At 44.4% G+C, this 17706-nt stretch overlaps 1 protein-coding gene across 4 annotated transcripts in view; it reads left to right on the forward strand.

The window, feature by feature from the left end:
* Positions 1-17706, forward strand: part of LOC8052304 (protein retinal degeneration B) — a 144485-nt gene that overhangs the window by 16982 nt on the left and 109797 nt on the right. For 2 of the 4 annotated variants that reach the window (XM_029977865.4, XM_029977867.4), the window contains exons 2-4: positions 4791-5319; positions 11521-11653; positions 15631-15834. In XM_029977865.4, the coding sequence (XP_029833725.2) occupies positions 5242-5319; positions 11521-11653; positions 15631-15834 (415 nt within the window). In that variant the 5' untranslated portion in view covers positions 4791-5241. Of the gene's footprint in view, positions 1-4790; positions 5320-10499; positions 10638-11520; positions 11654-15630; positions 15835-17706 lie in introns of all 4 variants that reach the window. The other 2 variants (XM_029977866.4, XM_040504953.2) reach the window with 1 other exon arrangement.

The following is a 17706-nucleotide window of genomic DNA, read 5'->3' on the forward strand; positions in this document are numbered from 1 at the left end:
GATTACTTTTTGTCAGAAGTAATTCATTATGATTACAAATTGCCCACAAAAGTAACTAAATCGCTGTAACCTGTTAACCAGCACCCTCCGTCATTCCCACTCTTTTGGCCCCCGCGCGGTATGACTCTGGAGGCCCCTTCCCACGTCGATCACCAACCCAGCACCGAATGACCAGGCCTCCATTCGCACGTTCACCAAAAACGTCGCAAGTTACCTGCGGAACAATTGAGTGCATGATTTGTGTAACATTTATGTAGCCGGTGACTCCCCTCCCCCCCCGCCCCCCCCCCCCCCCCCCCCCCCTGTTTTGTATATAATTTCAGGTACTGTAAACCTTCCGGTACGGGCGTAACGCCTGATTCACAGTGACCCAACTCTCCAGAGTTCAATAAAGAAACAAACAAACGAAACAAACAAATTCGATTCCTTCACCACTAAGTTATAAACCCCACCCAAGACTGCGACTGAAGTGCGCGTGCGCAGAAACCAGATCCTCGTGAGCTGAGCTGTATGAGTATGCGCAATGCAAACAGCAGCGTCACCGCGGTGCCATGACGCCAGATAATGGCGATTTCATTTGGATTCAAGCAACCGGGGGTGCAGTCGCTTTTTTTTTTTCATTTTTTTTATATATTTTGTGCCGCATGTTCCAAGAAGAACAATCATTTTTATTTTAATGTCCTGACATGTTCAGTTTCTGAGAAAAAAAATCAGAAAGAAGCGGGAAAGAACGACGAGGTTTGGACGATTCTCGTGTGTTGCGTTTTTTAATCACTCTCAATCTCAAAGCATTAAGAAAAAGAGCGTCTATATTTTTTCTGTGATATATATGCAAGGAGGTAAAACGGCATTATAACTACTATTTATTATTCGTCGCTCCAATCTTTGTAAAAATCCCCAAACATGCCTCCGCGAACAACTGCGACCTAAACAGCGTTTTTTTCTTTTTTTTTTCTTTCTTTTTTTTTGAGTCGGCTTTGTTTATCATTGTCTTTAAAATAATACCACGTGTAGAACCTTTTATTACCTTCCAAATTAAGCAAATTTTGTACCTTTAGCATGTACGAGTACTGAGAAATAAATTATGAAACAGAGAAGGTTTTCATTTTTTTTTTGTACAATTTCAGCACGCTGTATAAAAAAAAAAAAAAAAAATAAACGTTTTTATTTTATTTTTTTTACGTCGCGTTTTTTTTACATTTTCCTTTAGCCAACATACATTTCATTAGAAGTATATGCACTAGTTTTGAGTTTCAAGCCTCTAAATATGCCAAAAAAAGAGCAAATGCCGATGGTGGGTTTATGGGTTCTTATAGCTAGGGTTCGGAGTTTTCGGTTTAAACCGATAAAAACCGATAAAAGTACGCCGAATTCATTTTTGGAAATTCGGTTTTAACCGAAAAAGGTCAGTTTGTAGGTTCAGCGTGTTAGGTTTAAACCGATAAAAGTACGTCTAATCCGTTTTCTAAAATTTGGTTATAGGTTGTTTGCACATGACGTCAATCCGCCATTTTGTTGTTAGTTTGTTTTTTCAAACAAATTTACTACATTGAAGGATTACATCGTAACCGGTTGAAATGATGTCAGCGGTGCTTACGCATTTGAGAAGGCATGCAAATCCTTTAAATCCTCAAGTTTGGCACACGCCAGACAGATCGCAACAACAAAATGGTGGACGAAATTACGTCAGTGAAAACACCCTATAACCAAAAAAGGTTAGTTTCTTAGGGCCGCGTCGAGGTGGGTGGGGGAGGGGGGGGGGGGGGGGGAGAGAGGGTATTGCAAGGTTCGTCATTGTGTGACGTCTTCTTGATTGCCCTCTTCCAAGTTTCAACATGCAACAAAAGAGGTCTTGGATTGGCTTTCGCGGGACATCTGTGTCCTTTCTGTGATCGGGCTTAGTTTTTCAAGTCCCTGTTCTTAAAAAAAGTTCGGGTGTCATGCACTTCAGAAGACACCGAGGAAAGCCGTTGATACCTTCTTGTCACCCTCTCTCAAACTTCCCTGTCGTTAAAAACATAAATACAATAGATTTTGTTTTGCCATTTCACTGGTTGCTGTACGGTCATCACCTCAGACGGTCACGCCGTCAGAATGGGAAGGAAAAAGACGCGTGCTGAAGATTATGCCCGCGAATTCCGCGATTTTGAGGTGTGTCCTGACGGAAGTTGTAGCGAAGGCACGCGTATATATGTGCCGTTATTCTTTGAGTGATCATATGACCCGTGTCCGATGGTGCTTCTTTCATGTTCACCGAAAAAAAACCACTAAACTTTTTTGAGAACGAATATACACCGAAAAAAGTACGCCGAATTTTGAAAACATAAAAACCGAAAACGCGGAACCCTAGTTATAGCTGTATATTTTATTCTTTATTTTAAGAATCTAAGGGACGTTTAATAATGTTGATATAAAAGACATTGATGTATTTAGGCGTATAATAACAAGTTTGCAATTCCATATGTGCTAACTCTATAAAATCGCAACTACCGAAAGCGGGTTTTCAGACAATTTCCGCCGGTGCCATGATCGGAGAAGCGTCAAGCATCTCCAATCATGGCACCCAATGCGCCACACAATCTATGCTATGCTAGAAATGTCAAAGTATAATATTGTAAAACATTAGAGTAAAATACACTTCCTGTTGGAAGCCTAGACTTATAAATGCGAAATTTTATATTTTTAATGCGAAATTCATGTTGATAATACAACAGAATATTTTTTATTTATTTTTTTCACTCTTAATTTTTTGTACGTTTTTATTTTACTCTGCAAACAGCTGGTGGGTTTAAAAAGAAGTAAACATGTTTTTGTTTTTTTCTATATACAGCTGCTGGAACTGAACAAAAAGTGAAAACCTCTGTTCTATAATTTATTTATCAGTACTCGTACACGATTAATACACAGACTTTGCATAATGTGAAAGGCAATGAAAGGTTCTACACGTGGTATTAATTTAAAAAACAATACTAAACAAAGCCGTCTCAAAAAAAATAAAAAATAAAAAAGAAAAAAAAATTCGCAGTGTAGGTTACAGTTGTTCGCGGGTGCATGTTTGGGGATTTTTACAAAGATTGGATCGACAAATAATAAATAGTAGTTGGAATGTCGTTTTACCGAGTTGCATATATATCACAATAAAAAATATAGAAGCTCCCTTTTGAATACTTTGAGATTGAGAGTGATTCAAAAACTCCACACACAACAATCGTCAATTTAATTCATAAACCCACCATCGGCATTTGCTCTTTTTTAGCATATTCAGAGGCTTAAAACTCGTAACCAGTGCATATACCGCTAACGGAATGTATTCTTGCTAAGAGAAGGGTGTGAAGCAAACGCAAAGCGAGAAAAAGAATTTTTTTTTATTATTTTTTTTTAATACAGCATTTTGAAATTGAACAAGTGAAAACCTTCTGTGTTTCATAATTTATTTCTCAGTACTCGTAGATGATAAAGACACACGCTTTGTTTGGTTTGGAAGGCAATGAAAGGCTCTACAGGTGGTATGATTTTCAAAGCAATACTAAACATAGTCAACTCAAAAAAAAAAAAAAAAAAAATCCGCAGTTCTGGTTAGAGTTGTTCGCGGAGGCATGTTTGGGGATTTTTACAAAGATTGGATCGACAAATAATGAATAGTAGTTAGAATGTCGTTTTACCGACTTGCATATATATCATAATAAAAAAAAATAGAGACGCTCTCTTTTGAATACTTTGAGATTGAGAGTGATTCAAAAACGCCACATACGACAATCGTCAAGACCAAGTCGTCCTTTCCCGATTTTTTTAGATTTCTTTTTCTCATAAACTAAATATATCAGGACATTAAAATAGAAAGAATTGTTCTTCTTGGAACGCTTCCTATGTAATGTATAAATTTCAAGGAAAATAAAAAAAATATGACTGCTCCTCGTTGCCTGAATCCAAACGAAACCGCCCATATATAGTTGAGTATAGAATTACCCTTCACAGTAACATTTACTCTAACGTCATTAATTAGAATCGTACATCACTCAAAATATAATAAAAAATAGGAGTAAATCGATTGCTTTGAAGAAATTACTACCCAAGTTCGCCCTGCCGAGGATTCGTTCGCGGCGCCGATTTTGAAAGTGCTTCTGTGTTCGGCTGAGCGTTCAACGCAAACCAAACACGCTTCCCCTGGCGAGTGAAGAGGCAAGCCCAAATTTAACGAATTTCGGGGAGGGGGAGAGAGAACATTTGACTAGAGCGGAGCACGGTCTCTGCTCACCTGTTAAAAAGGGAAAGGTCAAAAAATCAAATCCAGTCCAATCGCCCTTCTAGAAACGCACCTGAAAACAGTCAAGGTGCGTGAACACACGGCATCATCATTCAAATGTATGGCAATTGCGATACAGGAACGTCGACCTACATTCGCATCATAAAAAAAAAAAAAAAATCATACATACAAAACAATGAAATCGTACAATTTTTAGCTTCTCTGTATCGCGCCTTGCTGGCGAGGCGCTTTGAACGTAAAAAGAGTGCTTCTCCGTTTGGCTCCTCTGCCGTGCAGAGAAGCCGTGACTTCTGCCCCGCTGCGCTCCCGGCACGGCGCTCCAAAGGTTTCCCGCCAAACAGGATTTGCCGCCAAGAGGTCAAAGTCGAGCCAAACGGGAGCTTTTGTGTTGGTCTGCGTGCACGCTTACTTTGAATCGTGCCCCGCGTCTTACGAGCGCACAAACTGCTCGCGAAGGAAGCCCGAAGATTTCCTTTTTAATCTCATCTGGCATTTTTCTACGCTTCGGCGTCCCATGTCCGCATAGGTCGTCCATCCGTCGATCCTTCTAGTTCCTCCCGCGCTTCAAGGGTCCAATCGCCGGGTGCCGGCGGGGGAGGGTGCTCGGAAAATGTCAGCCCCGTGAACTTTCCATCCCCGAAGAGCACCCCAAAATCGTGGGGCTAGCAGCGGCGAGCTGCAGCTGCTCCGCCAGCTCCTCGATCCGGTTCGACGTCATCAGTGACGTCACGGATGACGCCAGCGCGCCTGCGACGCCATCTGTAAACGGGAGGAGCTGCTCCTCTCGCGCTCTCCTGCCCCTGCGCCGCCAACGTCCCTCCGAGACATCGTCGACTCCGTGTGACCGTGGTCGTCGCTGGCGGATAAACCCGACGACGATGCGGCGGGGAGCCCGGTGAACATGGGAGGAGGCCGTGCCCGTGTGGCCCAGCAGCGACAGCCGCCGCAGCAGCAGCGGGCCTGAGCCGCGCCGCAACATGTTGCTCAAGGAATATCGGATCCCCCTGCCGCTGTCCGTCGACGAATACAGGGTGGCCCAGCTCTACATGATCGCCGTGAGTGGGCCCCGCGCCTCTCCGAGGCCGCCGCGGCGGCACCTCGCCGTCCCGCTTCTCGCGTCCGAACGACTGCGGGGAGATGGAAGACTGGCGGGCCGAGATCACCGAGATCGCGCCTTAGGTCCATCAAGACGGGGCAGGGTCCGGCTCCTTCGGTGTGGGTACCGGGCTGTCCCTGCGTGCGCCAAAGCGGAGCTGTCAGACGCGGGCACCTGTGCCATTGGCACGGGAAGGGGGGTCTCCGCCCTGCGCGCACATTCGCGCGCTCCTCCGGCCGACGGAGCGTGGCCCTCCCTCTACCTTCGCGTACCTTCACGCTCGTTGACCGCGCGCGCGGCTCGCCGCAGACTCTCTTTCGACGCCGCAGGTACGCGCGGAGGAAGCGATATCGCGATATCTCTCGCGGTCGTCGTAAGATTGCACGCGAGGCAAATGGCCCTGGCAGTATGTAATAGGCCGCCTTCTTATTGTGCGCCGATAGGAATTCCCAGAAATGCGAGCTCTCCTTGGAGGTTTCGGTAACCATCACTCCTTTGCGTCGCGGTGCATCGAGGCCTCTAGGGATAAAGCAGATAAGCTCCTCGCACTGACGAGTTGCGCTAAAAAAAGAAAAAAACCTGGTTTGCGGCGTGAGAGGGAACATCCCGGATTCTGGGAGGCCGCTCCCTCGTAGCGGGAGCTTCTGGTAAACAACGTCTCGCTGATGCTGCCCAGTTGGCTGTCGTGTTTGTTTGCGGGAATCCTGCGGCCTGGTTGAAAGCCGTCTCTTTTTTTGCGAGCCTGTTGGACCACCACGCCGTTTATAGCTCACAGGCAGCGCGGGATAGCCTGTCCCATAAAGCCAGGGCTTCCGAATTCGGTTCCCCCAGTCGTGTTTTTGCTGGCACTTATCCGCGAGGAGCAGTGGCTGTCAGTGAGTGAGCGATGCCGTATTTTTTTTTTTTTTAAACAGACTGCTGAGCAGAAGAGCGGATGTCCGTGTAGTAGAGGATGCTGCCTTTCAATTTGCTAAGTTGTCAGAGGACCGTATTTAGGGGATTTGATTGCGATAAGCTCGGGTACTGATCTTAATCGTGGCTTGCCTCGCCTGCAGCTTCGACAGATGTTTGTACAACATAATTATTCTCTAGTCTTTGCAATGTCAGGTCCCATTATAAACCTCTGGTGACTCCTGAGAGGTTGTGTGAAGTGCTGAAGAAGGCACAGCCTGGATTGTGGGTACTCCTGAACGTGATGTCGAACCCAGTTAAAATAGAGCAGTGCTTTAGTCGTCCTTATGTTTTGCAGTACAAAAGATGTAACAGATTTCTCCGTGTTGACAGCTACCTCTCCCAAATATAAGACTCACTAAGCATCAGCGAAACTCAACTTCAAAATAAGGGTATGCAGAAAGGGAGCAGGCCCTTTTTGTCCATCCTTTTTCGGTGAATTCCCTGAACTTGGCTACAAGAATGCCAAAATGCTGCTTAGGACACTGCCTTTTTGAGCCTGCAGAAACTTCAAAGCTCCATCTTAAGCAGATGTAGTGGGGGCTCTGCTGTGATCATGTTCACTGAGAGTTTTGATCTCTGTGAACATTTTAATAAAAGATTACCTTACCTGCTTCCTTCAAACCCTTCTGCCGGGATCTGGTGCTGTGGCTCCTAGCTATGGCGAGTTCTTTAAAATGTTACTATTGAACTCCGTCAGCAACTCTTAATCACCGCTTGACTCCACAAAGTATCGCTCGACTATAGCTTAATTGTAATCTCTGAGATTGTACTTCAAGTCGCCGGCTTACTGCCTTTGTGCTACTGCTTAGCATTTTAATGTCACAGCCCCACAGCCCTGGATCTTCAAAATGGGAATTGTGAGGTGCAAGATGATTTTGCTTTTACTCTAAACTTCATTTTAGAATAAGAAATAATTATTTGTCAGCTTAGTCCTTGCAATGGTTTGACATGTATCAAGAAGAAAATATTTTATTGGAAATGTGCAGACTAATGGCAAAGCTTTCCTTTAACCAGAGTGTGGTATTTGGAAGGATTCCCATCGGGACGCGGATTCGATGGGGTACGCAAAGTTTGGAAGGTTTCTGTCGCAGATATTTAGCTACAAGGTGGGCCAATCTTTTGAGGTAAGGCACTCATTCTAAATTAAGTTGGGCTTTCTGAAGAGCAGAGATGGTAGTTCAGAGTTATACAACATTTTTGTTTGTTTTGTAAACCGCTTGAAATATTTTGTCCATTTCGGCAATTTTTTTGGGAATGGCATTAAGGCTACATTTAGTCAGTGTTTGACTACTTTTCTTAGGTTTTGGATCCCACACAATTTAATTTTGTTTGACTACTAGTATAACCTAATGAGGTCATCAAAAGATACGGCATTAGACCTGCTATTTTCCTCAGATGTCACTGCCGAGAAGTAGAACCAAGGCTGTCCAACATTCTTTTGCACTCGTTAACACACTCGTAATGATGATAAATTGGCAGTCGCTCCATCTGGGTTTATACCTGTACTCGTAGCAATATACAGACTAACTTTAACAAGGAATGAAATAACTAAATGCATTGTTGCCGTGATTTCACCGCGCACATTTGATAGTATGAGGGAGCTTGTTTCCTGTCGACTTCATGATAAAGGAGTTCAACTGTAGTTAACTTTCTTGCATGGTTGCCAGCCATGATTGTCTTAGTCACAGTACAAGATGCGAGCCTTTTTCGAAGGGTAATTGGAAGCCAAAAGATGGTAGAAGCAAAAATCCCGCCGACGCCTGAGGCTAGCTTGAGTTAATTTTCAGCAATTGGGAGTTTGTTTCTTTGAAGGTACTGAAATTTCTGGATAATTTGAAGGGACCAAGTCAATGTTCAATTTTCAACACCACCTGGGAGTTTATTTATTTAAATATTCTTAGAGCAATGGCACTGAGCTAGGGTATTGAAATTTTAGGGTAATGTAGAGGAACCAAGTCAATGTTCAATTTTCAACATCACCTGGGAGTTTATTTATTTAAATATTCTTAGAGCAATGGCACTGAGGGTATTGAAATTTCAGAATAATGTGAAGGTGTCCACATTTCTACAGGTGTTTTTGAGCTAGCTTGGCTTATTTCATTTTTTTGAAAACAATGAAGACTGTCTTACCTTGCCCTTTTTATAACAAAGCTTTTGGAATTGTGCTAATATTAGAAAACAGAGGAAAAATTGCTCGCTTGTGTCTTTTTCGTGACATTTTGCCGCATCAAATCCATTTTCAAAACAAACTACCTCATACCTGCTCGGTTCACATCTTCCAGGGTTGATTATTCTTGCAAAGTCGAACCAGTTAAGTCACAAACTAACTCGTTTCCGTTTTCCCCATTGGCCCCATCCATGAAGGACTGTAGTAGACTCCTTGAAAACGTTGTCGCTCTTTGACATCAGATATCGTTTAAACTAAATTGTGAAGAGCTTCTTTGTTAACTTGATATTTCCCTGATGACTTTTGTATTTTGAATATTTGCTTTTGATGTGCTTGTTGATGCACTGAGTTGCGAAAAGATATCTGTTTTTCTTGAGTGTTTCATAGTTCATATTATTTAACATCATTATATATCTAGTGTTGACAGCCTCCTTGTTAGCATTATCATATATATATGTATATGTACAGTCAAACCCATTTATAACGAACAGCAGGAAACGTTACGATCAGTTCAATATAGCAAGTAGTTCGATATAGCAAAAACCATTCACAACGAACTTCCATGATGCGTTCGTTGTAAGGCGAGAGCTTCTTTTTCTTTCTAATCTTTTTGCTTCAACCTTGTAACATTGCGCTGGATTTTTTTTTTTTTTTTACATGCGTGCAGATTTTTTTTTTTAGCTTATCTTTTTTCATGGGCAACTGCATTGGGATGAAAAGTTTTTTTGTTTTTTTTTTATGCGTGCGTGGACAGTGTTTTTTAAGCTTTCTCCCCTTCTGAATCACTTCTCTTCTCTCAATTTTGTTCATGGCTTGAGCTTTTGGAATTTTCTTTCTTGCCTACCTTTTTTTTTGGGGGGGAAGGGACAGGCTAGAAGACCACTTGTTTGCACGTTTTTGGAAGCCTTCCCGGGGGGAAAAAGTTGGGTGTAGCCAATGTGCTGTTCGTTATAAAAAGTGCTTTTTAGATGCATTTTTATTTAAATTTTTTATGAGTTCAATATTGACAATAATTCGCTGTACGTGGGTTTGTTCTGAACGGATTTCACTGTATATATCACAACATCTATCACTAGGTATGATTTTGTTTAGATGAATGTTTATTCATCATTACATCTCCAACTTTCTTGTTTTCGCCCCTATGTAATTCATTGCTAGATGCCTTTGAGGTAAAACATAAATTAAATATTGATAAGAACACACAAATACAGAACTCTAAATGGAGTTTCACAACTTAGTCACCATTCATATAAATCTCAAAGAGGCACCACATAGTATTTCTCACAAATTGCGTTGTACCATCCTCAAATGCTGCAATTTTTATAGGTTGGTTTTCTTATTGTATTGTAAATTCCCTCAACGATGCCGTTCTTATCATTCCTTGGTTCTTTATTTTGGACTGGAATCGTCGTGCTGCAGGTGCGGCATCCTCTACACTGATGCTCGGAAACGCAAAATGTCACTACTCTTAACATAACTTACTATTTAGTGCCTCAAGCACACGGTATCTGCTATCTGCTAGGTTTGATTCGGGCCTATACTTGCGTCCAGCACTCTTAATCTACAGATGAGCCAAGGTTACGGAGAACTCTTGCCACGTGCCGCAGCCGGCATAATTCTTCACTTTAGGGCTTTTTCAGACATTTACGCTGCTCGAGTGCGTTGCATTTCCACTTTAGCTCTCAAGACAAGAAAGAGAGCACACTTGCACGCTGGTGCCACCTATTGGAGCTCTGGAAAGACTTCCGATTTGCATATAATTATAGGCCGAAGGTCTTGCAGTATTTGCGGGATCAAGTTCTAAGCCCTAGCTATCTGTGCGAAATAAACACTGACAGCACCGTCATACTTATTTCAGGCAACGGGAGAAAATTGATGAGTAGAAAGTTATAAAAATATATAGTTGTGGCAATAATAATAATCATAATGATGCTTTATCTTGCTCGTGCCCACAAACAACCATATCAGTCTCCCGTGTGGCGCACACTAGAGTAACTGCATATGCTCCGCTTGCGCAGCAGAGTATCGCAGTGGTGTTCCCAGGGCGGCCATGTTGAATCCGAGCTGCACCGCTGGAAGCGACCGTCGCCTCTGCAGAAGACACGGAGGTGCGGATGGCGGGGTTGTGAGGCGACGTGCGGAGCACTGAAGATATGGTGCGGTGACATGCCGTGCACGTGCGCCGTTGTCTCGTCATTTGTCTCCTGTTTCTCTCTACATCCTCGGCAGAACATAGTGGCCAATGAAAACGTCTTCTTTTCGCAAGCTGTATTTGCGTGTTGCTGTCTGGTCTGAGGTGCCCTGATGTGCCAGCCGCGTATCGCTCTGCGGGCGCCGCAGACGCGAGCAACGCGATTGTCCTCCGTGTTGTCTGCTTCCCAGCCTTTACAAATATGTTCTACAGCATCGCTCATGTTATAAAGCTACATGATTACACTCTACCCAGTGGCTACAGATAACGTTCAGTGGCCAAGAAGCCTTCCAGTTCATTAAATTTTAGTGCAGGATGTCTATTTCGCAAATGCAAAGCAGAAAACATATTTTGTCCGAAACTCGGCGCCTGCAAGGTCGTTTTCTCGCATGATGGTTGGATTCATCTCGGCGTACATGACCACTTCTCCGCCAATGTGGTGTTGGCAGCGAAAGGAAGGGTAAAGTGATACTATGGCTCTGCAGGCGGAGCCTATACAGTTACTCTAGTACACACTACACCGACATTCAACACAAAAGTTACCTAGTGTTGAAACCCCAATAACAAGTGTTAGAAAAACAAAACTAAAACAGATACAAGACATGCCTCGGCATGCTCGGAAAGACAACATCTATTTACGCGCCCGTAGATTAAAATGACGAAAAGAGGTAAAATCTTGAAGTTATCTCCATCTACGTTGTTATAATCATTCTGAATTCCCGTTATAGGAAACATAGAGGGCATGTACGTGACAGATAAAAAGTTGAGACATTGAGAAGTGGGTCAGAGGTGTCTGACCGCCCCGTTGCACCGTCTGATGGTGGCGCCGCCCGTGCGTGCACTTGCAGAAGAAGAGCCGCGAAGAGAGCAAGGGGGCCGGCAGCGGGGTGGAGATCCTGGTGAACGAGCCGTACGAAGATGGGCCTGGCGGCTGTGGGCAGTACACCCACAAGATCTACCACGTGGGAAGCCACCTGCCAGGTAAAAAAAGGGGGCATGCCGAAGTTCGTGGGACTGCAGCATGCTGGTGCCACGGAGAAAGCCGTAGTTATTGATGGGGTGACAAGGGCGGGGAGAAGCTTCGGTTGTCTCACCTCCAGCACTCCTATCTTCGATGTCACCTCAAAATCTCATGTGCCTCGAGCGGGCGCACACAGCTGGAGCACTTTGGGAGGCAGGAACGCACGCTGGAGCTGGGTGTTTGGAAGACACTCCCTTTCATTCTTACTCTGTCGGTGACAAAGGCTCGTTCGATTTACTTGCACCTCCTGCACCGGTGTGGAAAGGCGTGGGGCAGCATGCTTCCGTTCGTATCTCAATACACGTATTGGAAGCGCGCTGCCCTACACTTCTCTGCACCGGTGCGGGAGTTGCGGGTAAATAGAACGAGCCGAATGGCTGCGCTACTTCTCGGGTGGTCTGCCCTACTTCCGGGTTTACCATCTCGGTTGCGCTGGTGATGGTCGGTGTCGCATCTATTACCTATTCAATGCCTCCTTACTTTTCCTCTTCGGCAAGATCGCTCTTCGGGTTCTGCAGCATTGCTGAAGTAGGCTTCGGTCGAGCTACTAACGTTTTATGTGGGTGTCCACGCCTCTGCATTCCTAGTAACATTTCGTACGCGTACCTAAACCAAAAGCTGGAGTGGAACCAAAACTTGAGGAGCTGTGTTTTCTCTCGGAGGTGTGTTTTACCATATTCGTTCAAGCATAGGTCGACCCCTACACTAAAGAACTGGTGGGGAAAAATAAGAAACAATTTCGATATTGGTTGACCCCATTTTTTTACGGTGGAGTCGAAGGTAACTTGTAGAAACATTTATTCTACAGTGTGCATAGTCACCTTAGTTAAAACTTGCTCGTTGATCGCACTCGGCTGAAGTGGTGTCAAGTTTTACAAAGCGATGAAGCGTTGCAGGCACTCGCTTCAAGCTTCATCGCTTTGCACCTATACTCTTGCGTCACCTTTTTGCATTCGCGCTTGTGTCAAGCTTCGCTGCTTTGTTCCGGCGTTCTCGGAGGCGTGACTGACTGGGGGAGTATCTCGCTTAGCCCTATGGTGTTCTGAATTTCGCTCTCTACTGTTGAAGGTTGGCATCCTTTTGTCACGATTATAAGTGGACACCTAATATGAAGTAACTTTTTCTGAAAAAAACCCTCATCCTATATTCACTATTCTGAATTTCCAGCATCAGGCATTCAAATTAGAGATCAGGACACAACGCAAGCACATGGTTCTCAAAAACATTTTCAAGTACAACTAAAGCAATTTTTTTTCTGTTGACAAGCAATTCTACTTGCTACTCTTGTGTGATCTCAATTCACATTATCCCACACTTAGAAAAAAAGTAATAAGACAAAAAAGAGCAGAGGTACACAGATATACCTTTTTTGAGATGTCTCCTAGCTTGCATTGTGGGGTTCCCTAGAGATTTATGCACGCCATATGGCTACATGGAGGGAGCACTTTATTCCTCAAGTGTGTGGTCCTACACACTGTGGCGAACTGAAGAAAATAAAGATGGCTTGCAGGGGGCACACTAGATGGGGGGGGGGGGGGGCCAATGCAGCAGTTCGAGCCTGGAGATTGTCACAGTCGGTGATCGTCTTTTAATTCTCCACAACACCAATTCATTGTTCAAAACAAGCGTGTTTTCCCACAAAACCTGTGGGCACTAAGCACGCATAGAAGCCCGTTTTTCGAAGAGGGAAGCATCTGTGCAACCTCCGTCCCGCGGCTAGCACTGCCGCTTTGGTGTGACGTCAGATGGTGAATTGACCTATGGTTGGTGACAGGTTAAGAACCTAGTAGATGCTCTGCTTCAAGTGTGAGCTTAGTCGGTAACAGGTTCTTAACATATCACCGACTATAGCCACTTTGTGAATATGACACAAAACATTCTTATGCATTTTTAATACCTATCTACTTTAGATAAGGCATCCTTGAAGTGGTTGACAAATACGGGATGATAGAAAGGGTAGGGGACACTCTTTTTAGCATTTATGCTGCTCTGTTATTTGCGCGTAAAACCAATGTGGAGCGCAAGTTTGTCGGCTTCTTTTGTAGGGGTTGTGCTGACGTCAGAACGCTGAGCGCTCTGATTGGCTCCGATTGAAGGATAGTGGGTAGACCTTAAAGCATCTTGCTTTGTGGTCTACCCACTACCCTATAATCAAAAGCAATCAGAGCTTGGCGTTTTGACGTCACCACAACCCCTGCAAAAGAAGCAGACAAACTTGCACTCCGCTTAGAACCTACCAGAAAAAGTCTCGTGCCAGAATTGACTCATCCCGAAATTCACAGCATTTAGAAGAGATGTATGGGTGAGGAGGTTGAAGTTTAGGCTGCTACAGATGATGTTGCCTTGCGGAGGCTCATTGCATCATGGCATCCACCTGTTAGAAAGGGCTCAACAATCAACTTCTTCTCTTTTGGTGTGGTGCCCGGTATCGGCTTGAGGGTGATATTTGTGATTTCCTCTGTGATTGAGTTTTGTATGCGAGGTTCACTCTTTGTAGATTGGGTCTGGATTGTTTTCATTCTCAAAAATGTGCCAGAACTTCTCGGTGCAGGGGGCCTTCTGAAATTTCCTACTGGAGCCAATGACGAGATTCAGGTCGTAGTCATAGACTTGTTTATTTTGACACATGCAGAAAGGAAAGTCCCCCAGTCTATGAAGGCCTGTGGCTTTTATAGTAGAAGCGTAAAAAGCAGGCAATATTAAAAAAAAAAAACCTTAATTGTTCAATTAAGTATAAAATATGTGTCTGGTCAGTGGTGTAATTTTGCAGCGTGGGGCACGCTATGGTTTTGCCTGGACAGCATTGGTGCTATATGGTAGAAAAGGGTATTTAGTTGAGAATGTGTGAAACCGGAGTGTAATGCAGCATATGTAGTGCGTTCGATGTTGGAAGCACAAGAGATGGTGCAGTAGACCTGTTGCAAAACGTGCAGCGCCACGACGGCAGGGAATTTTGGGAACCCTCGGTACAGATGACGCGCTTTCTCGATGCGCCCCCGCGACTGCGCACGCGTCCTGGCAGCTACCGCCACCAGCCGTTGCAGCCATCCGCCATCCCGTCCATTCGCCGAGTCGTACGTCGTTGGCGGCGTACGGTATCTGAAGGCATTGCGACAGGTGAACTTATTTGAATATGCTATTCGTCATAACTTACCATCAGTATTGAAGTGTCACCGAATCCATTTAGTTTGCACCACAACCGTGGTAGGTTTTGACCAGGTTCGACAGAGCGTTGGTGCAGCAGACGACAGAGCCGGTACAAAGGAGAGGGATGAGGAAGGGGCAGCCGTTGGCTCGTTGCTCGCCCGACTCGGCTGCTCAAAAGTTGTTGCCGTGGTAACCTGCACCTGCTCGCGTATCCCACGTGGTCACGTGGTAGTGGGAGGAGGGGCATACCGAGGACTCCCATTAGTCGTCGCGCGGCCCGGGCGGGCTTTTGGGATTTTTGCAAAGGGTCTATTGACTTGCCGCTAAGGTAAGAGACAATAAACAGTACCTATGCTTATGAGTTCAAGCTTAGGTTCTGTTTATTTCCCCATACTGTCAGGCTCATTCTAACAAGTAACGTCATCTTCCTTGTCCACAGCGACGTTATACTGATGGACTGCCACACATATACTATTGGACAATGCAATTGTAGTCGCACTTCATGTGAAATGATGTGTTTCTTGCAGCCTGTATAGAGGACTTATCTAAATCGAAATATTATCCCCGGATTGCCGTGTGCTCGCAAGTGGAATTGGCCCCATACAGGGACATACCAACAGTAAGTTCTAGCACTCGGGCATAATATTAGTAGCTGCATTCTTTCATACGTTCCCCTCTTTTTTCGAGACGTTGCCTCTGAGTAGGCCCTAAAAGGGAGTGGTGAGCAATCTCAAGAAACACTGGGTCTCGGCAGCGTCTCTCGTGCCCTAAGGCCAGTCTCCCTTTCCAGGCTGGTTCAAGGCGCTCCTCCCCAAGTCTGCGCTCACGGTGGAGGAGGAGGCGTGGAATGCATACCCTTACACCAAGACCCGGTACACATGCCCCTTCATCGAGCGCTTCTACCTCGAGATTGAGACCAAGTACTTCGGGGACGCCGGAGAGCAGGAAAACGTTTTCGAGCTGGCGGGGCCGGAGCTCCGCAATCGGCAAGTGGGTAAGTCCCGCGCCGACGCTTTGCGGGTGCTTTTCATGCGGTACTGGCCTGCCAGCGGGGGCAGAACCTCTCCTTAGGAGTTCCATCACCTTACTTTTTTATCTTTTAGATATTACGTCACAGTTAATGCCAGTCACTGACACTGAAGTCTCAAGAAGCTTTCTAGACTGCCCAGACTATAGAAGCATTTCAGGCTGTCTCAAATGAGTATCAAAACATCAAATATTGCCCTTAATTTTTTTTTTTTTTGTTCTTTGCAAGGTTAGTTAGTTTCAGTTTTTTGTAATATGTGTTTTACAAAGGTACCTAAAAAATGTTTCTGGGAGTTCAGTATCCTTTTAAAGATCAAGGCAGGGGTGGTTAATACAGAAGAGCAATTTGCACTGCATGCTTTGTATATTAATTGCAAAAGCAATACTTCGCGAAAATTCATATGTTTTCACCACAGTGTACGAAAAAGTGACAGTGATAGCAGTAATGCACCCTTGTACGCATATCCCCTCTTCATTTATTCGATCATACACAACACAGCTGTATGGTCGCAGAACCCACTTTAAACGATCAAACCCGCTTTAAACAAGCCACAAAACTCAGTTTTTAATGTATTGTGCTGTGAGTTACTACAAAGGTGTGGCTAGGTGGTAGAAGTTCGGAGAAAACATATCCACAAATGCGCTTACCTCGTTCAAAAAATAAAATAAGTAAAATAAAACATCTGTTCTGAGCAATTCGTGGTGGCATTCACAACGATGCCATAACGGTGCTTGCTGACTTGTAAGTGTTGCCACAGATGGCTCAGCGTGAAGTATGAGAGGATGTGACTCCTCATTCGATCTGCTCCGTACAAGAATTGGAGGGCTCTGGAAGAGTTAAGTACTCCTTTTTGTATTTAGTTTATTAAAAAAAAAGTTATTGCATTTTGAAAATTTTATATTACAGAGACGCACGCCGTACTGAGGAATCGTAGTATACTTTCAAAACAAGTGTCTGCTAAGCTCGATGCTGGGGCGTCCTCGATGCTTCTGACATCTGTAATATGTTGGGCTGCGCAGATGGTACGCACCATGTGCGAATGTTGTCGTAAATTGCCTGAAACAGGCCCTTCTTTTTTTTTTCCCTCTTGATTGAGGCAATAAACATCAATTTATATTTTAACTCCGAGCTTCCCCCTCACGTCTGCAAATTCTGTCATAAATTGCCTAAAACAGGTTCTTCCTTTTTGTTTCCTCTTGATTGAAGCAATAAACATCAATTTATATTTTAACTCCGAGCTTCCCCCTCACGTCTGCAAATTCTGTCATAAATTGTCTAAAACAGGTTCTTCCTTTTTGTTTCCTCTTGATTGAAGCAATAAACATCAATTTATATTTTCACTCTGCACTTCCACCTCAGCCACACCTCTGTAGTAAATTGCAGCACAATACGTTGAGACACGCAATTTTTGCGGGCCTCCTAAAGTAGGTTCGAAGTGTTAGTGTACATGCTGTATTAGGAAAGAGAACACACTGCGCACATGAGCCAACGCTCCTGCCTAAGATTTAATCGAGGCAGGTTTCATCACAAGTGGTGGGTTTATTTACATCTGATTGTACACACAAACTGAGCTCTACGGGGAGGAATTTGAGAAACAACTCGTTCCCTCAATAGATCTCTTCCCGAATCGAAGTGCCTCTGGTGGCACAGAATGAATTCTGGGTACCAGGTGGCCGTTTAATTTTGGTTTCAGTCTTAGATTTTGTCATGATCATTGTGTCGTGGCGGAACACGCTGCTTGCGTTTTCATTGCTGTGACTTTCTACAAGTGTACAATACTGTAGGCGTTGCCCAGAGATACCGAAAAAAACACTTGGCACTGTTTTTGTGGTACCCGAT

This window comes from Ixodes scapularis, unplaced genomic scaffold (genome assembly GCF_016920785.2).
Source record: "Ixodes scapularis isolate PalLabHiFi unplaced genomic scaffold, ASM1692078v2 PGA_scaffold1__304_contigs__length_218370807, whole genome shotgun sequence".
In the NCBI taxonomy this organism is placed as follows: Eukaryota; Metazoa; Arthropoda; class Arachnida; order Ixodida; family Ixodidae; genus Ixodes; species Ixodes scapularis.